Here is a 15,622-nt window from a genome sequence, read left to right as displayed (position 1 = left end):
TAAAGTGCGGACCTCTGTCTAAACTGGGGATTTAGGACTGGGGCACTAGACACCGCCATTATTAACGCCTGTTGTGTTACACCAGAGTCTATATGAAAGGAGACGACACCGGCAAAGTAGATATTGTTACGGTTTTCAATATTAACTTTTCCCAGTTGGAACGCCTCCAAAAAGGATACCCTATGATGACCACAAAACTAAAGGAAAAGTCACAAAACCTGGACCGTAAGGGGTTAACACCGTAAACATGGTTTAGACAATAACAACAGACTGTCATTCCCTACGTGACCCATCAACCAAGGAGAATCGATGGCAAAGAATCATCGATAGAACCTGTATAGATGCCGAAGAACCACCCAGCCCCTCCTCAATGGCATCTGAATTCTTGCCGGCCCGATATGATGCCCGCTGACAGGGCAGGAACGCTGAGAGAGGCACATTCGATTCTGTAATCACATCAACATCTCTCCAAATCCTTTTAATGTTTCCCAGTCATCAGACTCTGGCCCTTTAACAGTCTGAATCCTCAGCCCTGGTTAATAATCCCCTCTCTTACAGGCCAATTTTGTTAATTAAATGTTTTGTTTGCAATGCAGCTCTCATTCATTTCGGACACGTCATTCCGAGCAGATCTAAGCCAGGGCCCAGATCTCATTAGATAAAACCTATCAGGACTAAAAGAAAATGGAGGAGTCACTAATTAAAGCCTTTTAATTGTGTGTATTCACTGTCAGGCTGTTTTATCTTGAATCTATGATTGTAAGCTACATGTCAGTCTCCCACCAAAAGCACTTTCATTAATGGAAGAGGTGGATTTCAAACCACCACCGCCCCCCCTTCTCGAAATGAAGGGTAGAGCTGAAGCACTTTGTTTGGCCTTACTCAGAAGGTGCTTTTCAAAGACAACCATATCCTCACATCAAACTCTCAAGATATTTCGCCTAGTCCCTTACCTTTGCGTGTGCCCATTTTGACAGGCATCTTAATCTTTAAAATTCGAGCCAACACACCCATTATATAAATCAGTCAGCATTTTTTTCTGTGCCTTCAATAGTGTAATCTGAAAACAGTATTACATAGGATACAGAAGACTTTTCTTTATATTCATGTCTTATTTACTAAACCCTGATATCATATCATCTAATTCTCCGTTAAAAAAATTAAAAAAAAATTGGAGTACTAAAACTTCAAAAAGGCGCAGTCTATAGAAGTTCACAATGAACACAGGTGGCTTTAGATATTATAGACAACTTGACTGGTGATGAGCAATGACTAAATACTTGGGTTCAGATTATTCTCTCCGAATACCTAATGTTATTCCGGTATTCGGCATGAATAACGAACCTAATTAAGTCAGTTGGGAACCCGAGCAGTTTTTTTTGAAGACTTCCTAGAAAAATACTTGGGTTCCTCATTGACTTAGGTTTGTTATTCGTGACGAATACAAGTCAATGGAGAACCCGAGCATTATTCTTGAAGAGTTCCCAGAAAAATACTTGGATTCCTCATTGCCTTGTATTTGTCACGAATAACGAACCTAAGGCAATGAGGAATAAAAGTATTTTTCTGGGAACTCTTCAAGAATAATGCTCGGGTTCTCCATTGCCTTGTATTCGTCACGAATAACGAACCTAAGTCAATGGGGAACCGATAGATTTGTCTTGAAGAGTTCCCAGAAAAATGCTCTGGTTCCTCATTGACTTAATAGTATTCCGGTATTTATCGTCAATAACGAACCTAAGTCAATGAGGAACCAGAGCATCTTTCTAGGAAGTCTTGAATGCAAATCACCTGGTTCCCCATTGAATTGTATTTGTCACGAATAAGAACCTAAGTCGATGAGGAACCAGAGCATTTTTCTAGGAAATCGTCAAGAAAAATATGTTTGGGTTCCCCATGACTTGGGTTTGTTATTCGTGACGTATAGCGGAATACTACTAGGTATCCCAAACCCAAGTATTTACTCATCACTAGTCTTGACATCTATCTGTGAAGATCCCATGGCATATGCAGAGAATCCGAAATGCCTCATGTGGCCATAGTACCATGGATCAGAATTCACATATACATTTTAACACTATATATTAGGTGCCCTGTTACTTCTACCAAAGTTACCAAAAAGCTACAGACCACAGACCTCTAAAATTGATTTCTGTCAAGTTTGGCTGACCTATTTCAACATAAAAAAACAAAAACAAAACAAAACAAAACAAAACGATGACACTTCCGGCTTCAGACACAAAAAAAAAAAAATATATATATACAGCGTGTGAATGAGCCCTTACAATGAACCTAATGATGGGATCCATATGATAACACCAACTCTGTAATTAGTACCCAGAAGTTAGATTTTACAGAAAGCTGTTTATTACTGGATACATCTGTAACATAGGAAGCAATGAGACAGTGGTGTCAATTCTTCCACTTGAAACAAATGGCTCTTTTATCCCATGTTCTGCTCCATTTAATTAAAATTCTGTCAAAACCTACAGCAGCCACCGAGAAGTCTAGAATGGGCTCCGGGTTTTGTAAAGCATGTGCTGATTTCCTAACATTTAAGTCTAAAAAAACCACTTAGCGAAATTAATGTTGCAATCCCTGAATGGCCTTTTCAGCGAGCATATTACTTCTATTTAGCTGATTGAGGACAGTGGGATTCGGCAGGACATAGGTTAGAGCATTTGGACTTCATCATTTTAACACTAAAATGAGGTCTACAGTGTTCCTAAAGCCAACCGATGGTGTAACCGGATCCTACATTACCCCCAGTACATTCCATACTTCAAGAGCAAAAGTTGAGCCAGTATCTTAAGGAATATGTTACTGATTTTGTTTGATGTCTAAATTGGCAATTTATGGAAGACTTAAAAGAAATCTCGAAGAGGACACGACTAAAAAGTGCAGGGCATCCAGGTGCATCAGTGTATTAAAGCGTTCACTTAAAATTAAATATGTAATCTTTCAAATGCCTTTCAGTTTAATGACTTAAGAAGCTTGGTTTCACCTGGAAGGATCGCATGGGCACACTATCCGTATTGATTCCCATCTTTAAAAATGACATTAGGAAGCATGATGGACATCTAATTAATCTGTGCTCACATCTTGTGCAATTAATGGGTTATTACTTAGGATGATTACATCCACAAGTCAGGAAATGGATCATTTTCTAAAAGGAAGGGAATGCAAAGATGCCCAAACCAGTTTAGTAATTAGGATATCCAACATGTTCCATCATGTCGCGGAGTGGAAACTATGTGCAGATAAAATCTTCCAATATTTCACTTATTTGTAAAGCAGCATTAGCTTCGGATGTCATCACATGGCTTGGCTCAGACAATGTTTTTCTCCGACGTATTATGCTACTTTCTAGCAACAAACATTGGGTACACTAAAAAAAGTAGAAGGACACATACCTGATGTAGTCATTTCTGCAGAGGATCATTCCACTCTTTGTATAGCATGAGGTGCCAATTTCCCCAAGTTGAGCCTGACAGCATGAACACTTGAGGCATCTACTATGCCAGTAGCTGTCCATGGCATAGAGCAGGAACCGGTCTGCGATCTTTCCCCCACAACCAGCGCACCTTTTCCAAGAGAGGGTGCTTGCGGTCACAGGAGGAGGCTGGGCACTACTACCTGGGTTCACCATGGTCTAAGAAAGTAGAATAAAAAAAAAGAAAGGGAATAGAGAATACAAAAAAAAAAAAAATAGAGTTATTGAGGATGCTCTTCAATCTACTATGGCTTTCTAAAAACAGTAGCAAATCAGTGGATCCAGCTAAATAATGAAGACTATGAGAGCGTATTTATTTTGTTTGGGGTCAGTGATCTGTCATGGGTTCCTCCCACCAGATTACTTTAACTGATAGTCCTCCTCCTACCAACTGTCTGAAGTTGTGTCAGGACCTCAGGAGGACAACTTTACCAGATATCCTTGAGAAACAAGGATGACAGAAGACACAGTTTGGTACTAGGGAATGAACTGAAATCATATTAATCAGCATGAAGTTCACAATCTATACCGGGATCTTCTATAGACGACCGACCAGCCAACGACTTTACCATAGCCTTCACGAAAGTGAAGGGTAAAAACTTGTTGGGCTTGGGTTTTTGTTTTTTTTTTACCCATTTTCCCTTTGTCATGTTCGACATTTACCGTAATCAATGCCTTATTATCGTTGCATCAGTTGAAATCTCATTTCATTTCAAGGCAATCAATGAATGTCATTTTGGAATTAGGAGCCAATAAAACCTGGTTGAACTTTAGGAGGCCCTGCTAACTTGTTACACAAACAAATAACACTTTTGTATCACTAATCTGTCCTTGATCAGCAATTTAAATGCAATGAATGGACACCTTCAAAAGGCTTCCATTTACAGATAAGTCAGAAGAGACACAATTGAACCTACAGTCTGAGTCCAACATCTGTCAACACAATTGCAGAAGTAAAGAACCACCTTATCTCTGGACTAGAAGCAGTAATATCACCAATATAGCCATTAACCCCCCCAACCTTCATTTCCTGGTCTAAATGAGCAGAAAAACCTAAAACTAGGCTCATCTAAACCATGCATTCATCTCTACAAGCAAATCTAGACAATGCAGTTAGAAGGTAGTGTGAACATAGTATCCAAACTTCACCTTTCTGAATCTCATTTGGATACATGAATGCCTGTCTGGTTTTGTATATACATAAGTACGCCATATTTCAAAAGTGACCCAATTGTGTCTTCTAATCAATGGATTGTGAAATGCCATAATAATGACTTAATAGCGAGCCGATAATGATCTATGTGAATTAGATACACGATGCTACATATTTGCAGTTAGAAGGTAGTGTGAACATAGTATCCAAACTTCACCTTTCTGAATCTCATTTGGATACAAAATGAATGCCAGTCTGGCTTTGTATGTACATAAGTACACCATATTTCAAAAGTGACCTGTGTCTTCTAATCAATGGATTGAGAAATGCCAAAATGACTTAATAGCGAGCCGATAATGATCTATGTGAATTAGATACACGATGCTACATATTTGTTTACAAATACGCATGTACAAAAAGAAACACTATCGTGGAAGAAGTTTGGTGCCAGTGAAGTTGATGGCAGTATTTGAAGACATTTTGCTAAGGACAGTAAATAAACCACATAATCTGCTATAATCAGAACTGTACCTTTTAAGCTGTAACAAAACACTAGGACTTGGGAAACGGAACCACTCTAAAAGCCATTATCTTTGTGTACCCAAATGCATCATACCTTTATGTAAATTGATTTATCTGATGCATTACTCAACGAATGGCTTTTGGTAACAATTTCATCTCCAACCCCTAAATGAATCTGCATTTCCTGCCCAGAGTCCACCAAGTGTTCTCATGTCCTTTCTTCTATTTTTTTTTCTTCTCCCCCCCCCCCCTCTTAGTTTCGAATTTCTTTTCGAAGGACAGCCTATGACCGACCTCGAGCCTTGTCAAAAGGTAAATAAAAAAATAATAATAAAAAGAAACGTGACACTGCGCCAGGCATCCAGTAACCACATTAAGTAAAGCTCTTAAAGACAAGCAATACCTTAATGCTGATTAAATCTACTAGAGATGAATCCTTCTTTACTGACCAGAAAGGACTCTCAAGATAACTTATAGGGAGGGCGCTCATCAAGTTTCATTGCAGTTGAGGAAATAAAAACCTTTTAACTTTAATAGAACTGCTACATAAATTATATAGCCAGGCAATTTAGGGAATGTAGAGGGAAGCCAGCAGTGGCAGCTAGAGGCAACAGCAACGACTCCTGTTTAATGGAGATCTCTTCAAGAAGAAGATGAAGAAGGGAGGGGGGGCATTTTGGAATACGAAAACAAAAAACTAAAAAAAGGTGGATATTAATTAGGCAAGTCTGTGGATTACCAGTTCAGAGACCAAAAATAAAGGTTTCCCAGTTCTCCCATCAAGAAGGCGGGTGGCGATCACCCAATTCACAATTAGGCTAGGGAATCCTGTCCATACAAAAACAGAGTAGATGAAGGGGTGGAGGACAGACCCTCCGCATCTAGATCAGGGGGCACATATATTTGCTTCTGTCAGGGACTAGTGAGATTTCTTCATTATTTTTCCAACAGTCCCACAAGGAGCGGGAATAAGGGGCCACTGCTCCTTGGTGGACAGGGTCAGGAAGCCCACTAAGTGCGCATTCACGAGAGGAACCCTAAACCTAAAGTCTAGCTCCTCTCCATTTGCTGTGCAGTTGAATACAATCTATTGTTATGTCTGTAAGCAGCCATTTGAGCTTGTGGAGAGGCTGACCACAATGTTCTTCAATGGGATTACTGACAGGACGTCCAGACAAATGTGATCACCATCCCTACAGTTACATAGATGGACTTTTCTCAGCTTTGCACTTTAGGCTTCCATTAACCCCTGCAAGTCCCAGGTTTGCTTACCTTTGCCTGTGTCCCAGAATCACAGTGTAGTAATGTGAATGCACAGCTCCAGGAATAGGTAAGGCAGCTCTCCGATCCAAGGGGCAGATAGCTCCCCACCAGCGCAGATCCTGCGATCTACAACCCGCAAGTTTGCTCCTGATCAACTCCTGGGATCTGCTCCTGCACTGACACAAGGGAGGAGGGCGAGGAGTCCTCAGCGAGTCCCGTGTGTGCCCGGAGCGCTGCGTGCACTGGAGGTGAGTGCGGCAGGGAGTCCCGGAGCGCTGCGTGCACTGGAGGTGAGTGCGGCAGGGAGTCCCGGAGCGCTGCGTGCACTGGAGGTGAGTGCGGCAGGGAGTCCCGGAGCGCTGCGTGCACTGGAGGTGAGTGCGGCAGGGAGTCCCGGAGCGCTGCGTGCACTGGAGGTGAGTGCGGCAGGGAGTCCCGGAGCGCTGCGTGCACTGGAGGTGAGTGCGGCAGGGAGTCCCGGAGCGCTGCGTGCACTGGAGGTGAGTGCTGCTGCGAGTCCAGTGTGTGCCCGGAGCGCTGCGTGCACTGGAGGCCCCGGCTCTCTCTGCTCTCCTGCTCTCTCCAGCCTGACATGTGTTACTGACGGAGCTGAGCCCAGCACTGCTGCCTGCTGGCTCCTCCCAGCCCAATCCCCTTCTCTGATTGTTCAGGCGGAATAATAAAACGAGCCAAGGGAAGGCCAGTGCTGAGATTGGGGGCAGTGCACACGATGATGGATAGATCAGGTGGAAGAAGCTTTTTTTCTTCCCTTTTTTCTTCTTTGCCCCCCTTTTAGAAGTCATTTAATTGAGAGATCCAGTCCTAAGTAAAGATCTGACACTGACAATTAGGGACATGTCACAAATTAACCCACTAGCAGCTACATGGTTAAACCAGAACTTTCGGAGCGTCCCTCTACATGGAAATGCGTGTGCGCCACTCAATATGTCAGCGACACTTCAGACCCTTTTGTTTGGGCAGCACCGATCTGGGTGCAGATCAGTTTTTTGGCATCAGGCACAATCCGGCATGTGGCTGACGCAACGGATCTGGCAGAGAATATGCAAAAACGGATGCGCTGGATCCTTTGTCTTGACGGATCCTGTATACCTGATCCGTAAAAAACGGATCCGGCGCTTCCGTTTTTTGCATCCGTTTCATCCGTGTTTTTTTTTTTCTGGATCCGTTTTTTAAAAATCATTGGAACATGCTCAGTTTAAAAAAACGGGTCCGGCGGCCGCATCTGTTTTTGCCGCATTACGTCGGATCAGACGTCCATAGGCCTCCATTTTAAATCCCGCCGTATCGCGCCGCATCTGGTGCGATGCGTTTTTTTTTGTCAGAGACAAAAATCGTTACAAGCGACGTTCCATCCAGCCATCGCACTAGCCAGTTACGACGGATCCGGCAAAAGACGGATGCAACGCAAGGCCGTCAGGCACAATCCGGCACTAATACAAATCAATGGGGATAAAACGGATCCGGCGCCCATAGGCCTCCATTGTAAATCACGCTGTATTGCGCCGGATCTGGCGCGATGTGGATTTTTGTCAGAGACAAACAACGTTACAAGAGACGTTCCGTCCAGCCGCCGCACTAGCCAATTACGATGGATCCAGCAAAAGCCGGATGCAATGCAAGGCCATCAGGCACAATCCAGCACTAATACAAATCAATGGGGATAAAACGGATCCGGCACCGGATCCGTTTTATCCATTTTTTTCCGGATTGTGCCTGATGGAAAAAAAACTGATGTGTGAAAGTAGCCTTAGCAGCCTGTATAAATAGGGCGCTGTGCGTAAAAAAAAAAAATTAGGGCGCCCATAATACTTTCTGAAACTTATACATCAATTTACAGCTGATGTCTTCATATAACAATTATGGGATGTAGACATGTATCACTTATAATCATAATGATTTATTATGGTTTTCCATTGTGTCCATAAAAAATGTTCCCTGATTTTTTTGATAAAAAAATCGAGTTGGCACCCCTGGCACTGATGCTGTGAGGGCCGGGGAGGACTGGTAGGCCCAGGAGGTGGATCCACTGGACCGAGCACCCCACCTGGAGGGCAGGGTACACGGTAGCTGGAGCACTAACGTGGCAGGAACGGGTGCAGGTATCAGGAAGCAAAGACAGGACCAGGTCACTAAGGTCACAGCGTACTTTAAGGCAGTAATAGGAAACAGGAACAAAGACCTGAGCCCCTAGCTCACAAGACAAGGCATAGAAACACAAGCAATGATCAGGCGCCGCCCACATGGAGAGGCCAGTCTTATATACTCCGCACAGCCTCAGGTCATTTCCTGTTGCAGCAGTGCTGGGGCTATAAGACCAGGTGACCGGGCGTGGCCCGGTCCTATACCGAACATTAGTCAGAATCAGACTCCTGAGACCAGGAACAGGAGTCTGGGGAGCAAGAGCGGGAGCGGCAGCCATGGTTGGTGGACACGTAGACTGGATCAGTGGGTAAGGAGTGGTGCTGGGACACGGGGAGCGTGACAGTACCCCCCCTTGAAGCCCCCCCTCTCCTCGGCCGAGACATGAAGGCGCACCGAAGAGAGGCAGCAACAAGCTTCCGGGACAACCAGGACCGGGCCTCAGGACCACAATCCACCCAATCGACCAGGAAGGACTGCTTACCCCGGACCATTTTCATGGCCACTATGTCCCGTATCGGGGAACCCATGTCAGCGGCAAGGGAGGCAACGGAAAGGGAAGGACAGTCAGGAGCAGGACTGGAATCTTGGACGACCGGATCGGGCGTCTCGGACCGGGTATCAGACAATGTCTCATCCTGGGCAGCCGGTGGAGTCAAAGTCTCATCTCCAGAAGATAGTGGAATCAAGGTCTCAGAGACTGGGGACGATGGAACGACACTGGATAGCGTCGTCTCTTCTTCAGGGGTCGGTGGTTCCAACGGTTCAGGTGACAGGGACCGAGGAACAGGCTGTAGGCAGTGGTCATGACACAAGGGACTCCAGCGGGTAATCGCGCCAGAGCGCCAACTAATAACAGGGTCATGGAGTTTCAGCCAGGGCAGGCCCAACAGGAGCTCAGGAGCCATCCTCGGGATCACATAGAAGGCGATGGTCTCTGTATGCGAAGTGCCAACCTGGAGGTTCACGGGCTCGGTGGTATACCGGACAGGTTCGTAGAGCGGTTTGCCGTCTACAGAGGCGAACCAGAGAGGCTTCTTCAGCGGGGTGACAGAGACCTGGTATTTGTCTACCGTGGCCTGGTGGTTGCCTGCCGCCCCAGAATCGATGTGGGCCTCAGCTGAAAACCGGGTCCCCTCTGTTTTCACCCGGACAGTCTGTTTAACTGGAACCAAAGGGATTTCGGTGGCAAGGGTGGCGGTTCCCACCATCCCTTGCGTCCAAGGTGTGGGGAACGTCCCGGCCGGCGAGTTCGTCTTTGATACAACCAGAGAGACCCTCCCAAAAGGCCGCCATTAAGGCCTCATTGTTCCAGCCCAGCTCCGAAGCGAGCGTGCGGAACTGTATGGCATACTGGCTGACTGTTTGGGTCCATTGGTGTAGCCGGAGGAGCGTAGAGGTCACTGCGGTAGTTCGTCCGGGTTCGTTGAAGGTGCCCCTGAAGGCTTGCAGGAACTCCTGGATGTCGGTGGTCATCGGGTCCTCATTCTCCCACAGGGGGTTAATCCAGGCCAAGGCCTCACCTTCCAGGTGTGACATAAGGAACGCCACTTTAGCCTGGTCTGAGGTGAACAAGTTCGGGAGCAACTGGAAGTGCAAGGAGCACTGGTTCAGGAAGCCTCGGCAGGACTTGGGATCCCCTGCGTAGCGAGGCGGAGCAGCAAGGCGAAGTTGCGAGGCTATGGAGGAACCTGGTTCAGACCTGGAGACTGGTTGCTGCGTGGACGAGGCAGCGGTCTGCAGCGTATGCAACCGGTGGTCCACGGGCGTCATGAACTTCAGCATCCGGTTCAGGGTTCCACGCTGTTGCGCCAGCTCCTGGCGCAGCTCAGCCAGCTCTGAGTTCTGTGCCTCAGCGGGATCCATGGCCTGTGCTCCAACGGGATCCATGGCCTGATCATACTGTGAGGGCCGGGGAGGACTGGTAGGCCCAGGAGGTGGATCCACTGGACCGAGCACCCCACCTGGAGGGCAGGGTACACAGTAGCTGGAGCACTAACGTGGCAGGAACGGGTGCAGGTATCAGGAAGCAAAGACAGGACCAGGTCACTAAGGTCACAGCGTACTTTAAGGCAGTAATAGGAAACAGGAACAAAGACCTGCGCACCTAGCTCACAAGACAAGGCATAGAAACACAAGTGATGATCAGGCCCCGCCCACATGGAAAGGCCAGTCATATATACTCAGCACAGCCTCAGGTCATTTCCTGTTGCAGTAGTGCTGGGGCTATAAGACCAGGTGAGTGGGCGCGGCCCAGTATACAGAACATTAGTCAGAATCAGACTCCTGAGACCAGGAAGAGGAGTCTGGGGAGCAAGAGCGGGAGCGGCAGCCATGGCCGGTGGACACGTGGACTGGATCAGTGGGTAAGGAGAGGTGCTGGGACACGGGGAGCGTGACAGATGCATGCATTAGGGTTACCAATCGTCCGGAAATTCCTGGGCACTCTGCAGAATCATTGCAAAAGCCCTGGAACTTTATTTCCCCAACATTTGTTTGTGATTTATAAAACTTTGATCATTATTATGTTTTTATTTTCGTTTTTACTCCCATTTTAGTGCACGTTAATTGGATGGAAAACTGATGAATGTTCATGCAACTCTAGCACCGCTTGTGGCATTTCTATGTGCGGTGACATTCTACAAAAAGTCTGTGTGTAGCTTGGAAATTGGAATTACCAAGCAACAGTGTGTGCACAGTGGCGTACCGCCAGTGGTGGCAGACCACACAGCCGCTATGGGGGCTAATCAAGGGGGACTGGTGTCAGCGCCAGCACCCACCCCTCACACCTATTTAACCATACCAGCATCCTCGGATGACGATGCAGTTGAGAGCAATGATGAAAGAGGGAGCACTAGTCTGACACTCCCTCCTCAATCATTCTCCCTCGGTGTCTGACATCTCAGTGTCAAGGTGAGCAGAGATGCAGACCTCTCACCATGGAGGCCGAATGATGTCAGTTAGTACATTGGTGCATTGGTGACCATAACACTATACTGATGACTATGGGGTGTGCATCATACTATATGGAGGACTATTGAGGTGCATTATTTTATATGGAGGACTATGGGGTGTGCATAATACTATATGGAGGACTATTGAGGTGCATTATTTTATATGGAGGACTATGGGGTGTGCATTATACTATATGGAGCACTATGTGGTGTTCATTATACTATATGGAAGACTATGTGATGTTCATTATACTATATGGAGGACTATGGGGTATGCAATATTCAATATGGAGGACTATGGGGTATGCATTATTTTAAATTGAGGATTATAGAGGTGTACTATATTATATGGAGGAGTATGGGGGGCATTATTATACATGGAGGACCATAGGATGTGTATTATTTTAAATGGAGGACTATAGGGTGTGCATTATTCTATATGGAGGACTATGGGCTGAGCATTATTATACATGGTGGACTATGGGAGGAACAATATATTATATTGAGGATTATGGTGTGTGCATTATTCTATATGGAGGGCTATGGGAGCCTACTATACTATATGAAAGGCTATGTGGAGGCCAATATACTATTTGGAGGGCTTTAAGGGAACCTTTATACTTTGTGGAGGGCTTCTTGAGGCTATTATACTTTATGCAAGCAATTATACAGTGTGAAGGTTTGTGTGATGTCCATCATACTGTGAGCTGTTTGGGGGCCATTATAAAGTTTGTCGGGCTAGTGTGGGCCATTATACAATGTGAAGAGGTGTGGGGCCAATATACTGTATGTAATCCCATTATACTGCATGGGGGAACTGTGTGGGGGTCACCGTTGGGGGATCATACTGTGTTGGGGGTCACCATACTTTTCTGGGTTATTTGAAGGTGGGATAAGTAGGGTCATCATACAGTGTGTGTGGATGGTGAGGTGAGGGTATTGTACGATGCTCGTGGAGCATTTTTGTGGGCACCACACTTTGTGGGTGCAATGGGGCTTCAGTAGGAGGAAAGTTACTTTGTAACGGCTGCAGTTATGAGATATACTCTTCTGTGATCCAGATAAAATTCCAATTAGGACTTTTTCCCTATGGGGCCCCATGATTTCTATGTACACCCCTGGTCTGATAGGAGTAATAATCTGCAAAATTCTTTGAACATATTGCTTTACACTTTTACGGGATGGGACAATACTTCTGTAATGCAGCAAATGGTTCAATATGGGTCCTACTCATCTCTGGGTACGGTATCATTGATCATCACGACGTGGATCTGTAATATAAATGTGTATGCTTCTCCTTAGATGTGACCGTCTTTTTTAATGTGATTTTGTCATCACAAAATGACCTATTATTGTTATTGTTTTTATGCTCAATGGATATTTTTTTTTTTAATTTGGGCAAATTTTTTCATATCACAATCTGTATTAAAAATAAAAGTGTTAAATCTTGCAGTTTTCAGACGGCTTGATAAGGCTATCTTAGATTCCAACTTCCAGTTGTTTCAGGAAATCCACATGTGCATTAGCGGAAATAAACTGAATTAGACTCTATCTTTTGTATTGAAGCATCTAATGAGCGTGTGCAAAGGCCATTGTGAAGGGAGAGAGACGAGGGTGAGCTCTGACATCACCTATTGTGAAAAATGAACTTTTATTAGCTGTATATAGAGGTGTTTGCTCTTATTGTAATCTTTGTGGAGACAGGAGAGTCAGTGGGTGCTCCGCTGGTGTGGCTGTCTTTAGAAAGACCGCACAGACCAAGGCTCATCTCATGGAGGCCCATACTCGTTACCTGTGGGCAGAATACTATGCAGTCAACACAGGGTGAAGGTACCACACTGTGGTACCACTTTATTGGGTCACCGTCAGTCATTCCCCAGCAAGCACACAAGATGGTACAACCGACAGAGTCTCACCTTTTCGCTGGCTCACCAGGGATTAGAATCTTCATGACTTCGAGGCATCCAGGGCCAACTACCCCAGCCAGGAGTGACCCACTTTTGGTGGGCACCTATTGAGAATAGATATCGGCAAGCTTAGAAAACTGACCGAGCACCACAAGGTGATTGGCCAGATGACCAGGTTGTCCCAACCTGGGTTCTCCAAGCGCATTTGTGGGCTCATGGTTGAACAGTGGAGCAGTTCTGTAATCCTCCAGCTGTAACCATGGACCGTCCTGTAGAATGACACCAGCGACAGGAGCAAGGTCCTTTTTATATCCCCCAGTTCCCATTTCAGGGTATTGTGTTTTACAGGATAGGGGGGAGACAATCATGGCTGTTCCCTTATTGTTCGCTGATTCAATTAAACAGTATTATTGTCAAATGTAGACTAGTACACCGCAGGGTGATGATGCAATCCATAATCAGCAGACATTTCACAAATTAACATACAGAAAGAGGCATTGAACAGTCTGACATGAAATGTTGATTAATGTCTCTTGATATACTGAACAAAGGAATAATACATTTGACATAAGAAAATTTCACGCATACGCAAGTGGCCAGATTTTCCTTATTAATGCTGAGTCATCACCATCTGGCTCTGATAATAACAAGAATGCTGAAAACTTTTTGTGAAATAACATGGTGTTAGAGTCTAAACTAGCCCCAGTGGCCAGTGTGAAAACTGCAAGATTACTCATTTTTTTCTTAAAGGGAACCTGTCACATGGAAAAATGCAGATATGGGTTTAATCTGCAGGTTAATAGCATTCTGAATCACCCGGGCCCTGCACATTAAACCCTTCTGCCTGGAGCAAATGAACTTTTATCCTCCCGGCAGCATTCCTGGTTTTAGTCATAGAGGCTGCGCCAGCGCCCCCTGTACTGACTGACAGCTTTCTCTAAGGCCTGCGACACACATCCGTGCCGCCGGCACGTGTTTATCATTTTTTGCACGTACCGGCGGAACGGAGACACGTTAAGCAATGCTACCCTATTGTAGCAGGCACACACACGTAAAACCACACGGAACGTGTGTCCGTGTGCGTTTGTACGTGTGTGCGTTTTTCTAAACGCTGACATGTCAGTGTTTTCTCCGGCAGCACGAGTGTCACACGGCCCGCACCCGTACCACACAGGTGTAGTGTGGATGCGGTCCCGTGTGACACGCGCCGGAGAAAACACACATGTCAGTGAAAAAAACCCAAAACATTTACTCACGTTCTCCAGCCCTGCAGTCTCTCCCGCTGCTGTCTCTTGCTGCCGACCGCCGCTCATTATTCTCATTTAATATTCACTTTACTGTCTGGCAGCAGCAGCAATGGGGAGACGGGAGGGCTGGAGACCGAGGATCAGCACCACGGACAGCAGCGCGGACAGCAGGAAGGACCACGTGAGTATGTAAATTACTGGTTCTACGTGTGCTATCACGGATAGCACACGTAGAACACACGTGGCCCGCACGTACCAGAGACACGTACTTACCTGCACGCAACACGTAGGGGAAATACGTGTCTCTTGGCACGTGCGTGATTTTCACGTGAGTGTGGCAGAGGCCTAATGCTGAGCATCTGTCAGTCAGTGCAGGGGGTGAGTTTACAGCTGTCGCTCTCCATACACAGAGTGGTGACTGAGCTCACATTGGCACCAACTCCCTGACTGAGACAAGAATGCTGCCGTGAGGATGAAAGTCAATTTCCTCCTGGCAGCGGGGTTTCATATGCAGGCGCCGAGCAAGTTCAGAATGCTATTAACCTTCTGATCAATCTCGTATCTGCAGGTTAGTAGTATTTTTCCATGTGACAGGTTCCCTTTAAATGCAAGTCATGATATTTAAAAGAAAAGACAATGCCAACTTCTAAAGTGTGTGTGTGTGTGTATATATATATATATATATATATATATATAATAAATAAAATGAATAAATCTTTATTTTTATATAGCGCTAACATATTCTGCAGCGCTTTACATACATCAGGAACACTGTCCCCATTGGGGCTCACATTCTAATACATATACAGGGTGGTCCAAAAGTAGGTGGACAGTATGTGTAATAGGACCTGTCCCATGCTCCAGTATTGGTGTACCCCTGGTATTTGACAGTAGGTATGGTTTCCAGGTGCCTATTCACTATT

The 15,622-nt window shown here is 45.5% G+C and overlaps 1 protein-coding gene across 1 annotated transcript in view; it reads right to left on the bottom strand.

The window, feature by feature from the left end:
* Nucleotides 1-7,053, bottom strand: part of LMO4 (LIM domain only 4) — a 70,507-nt gene extending 63,454 nt beyond the window's left edge. Inside the window, exons 1-2 of the mRNA XM_075322302.1 lie at nucleotides 6,441-7,053; nucleotides 3,414-3,652 (exon numbers count right to left, since the gene is read on the bottom strand). Coding sequence (XP_075178417.1) covers nucleotides 3,414-3,649 — 236 coding nt within the window. The 5' untranslated portion in view covers nucleotides 3,650-3,652; nucleotides 6,441-7,053. The remainder of the gene's footprint in view (nucleotides 1-3,413; nucleotides 3,653-6,440) is intronic.
* Nucleotides 7,054-15,622: the final 8,569 nt, after the last annotated feature.

Source organism: Anomaloglossus baeobatrachus, chromosome 8 (assembly GCF_048569485.1).
Source record: "Anomaloglossus baeobatrachus isolate aAnoBae1 chromosome 8, aAnoBae1.hap1, whole genome shotgun sequence".
Classification (NCBI taxonomy): Eukaryota; Metazoa; Chordata; class Amphibia; order Anura; family Aromobatidae; genus Anomaloglossus; species Anomaloglossus baeobatrachus.
The sequence above is the reverse complement of the archived record's forward strand: the minus strand, read 5'-3'. Positions and strand labels throughout refer to the sequence as shown.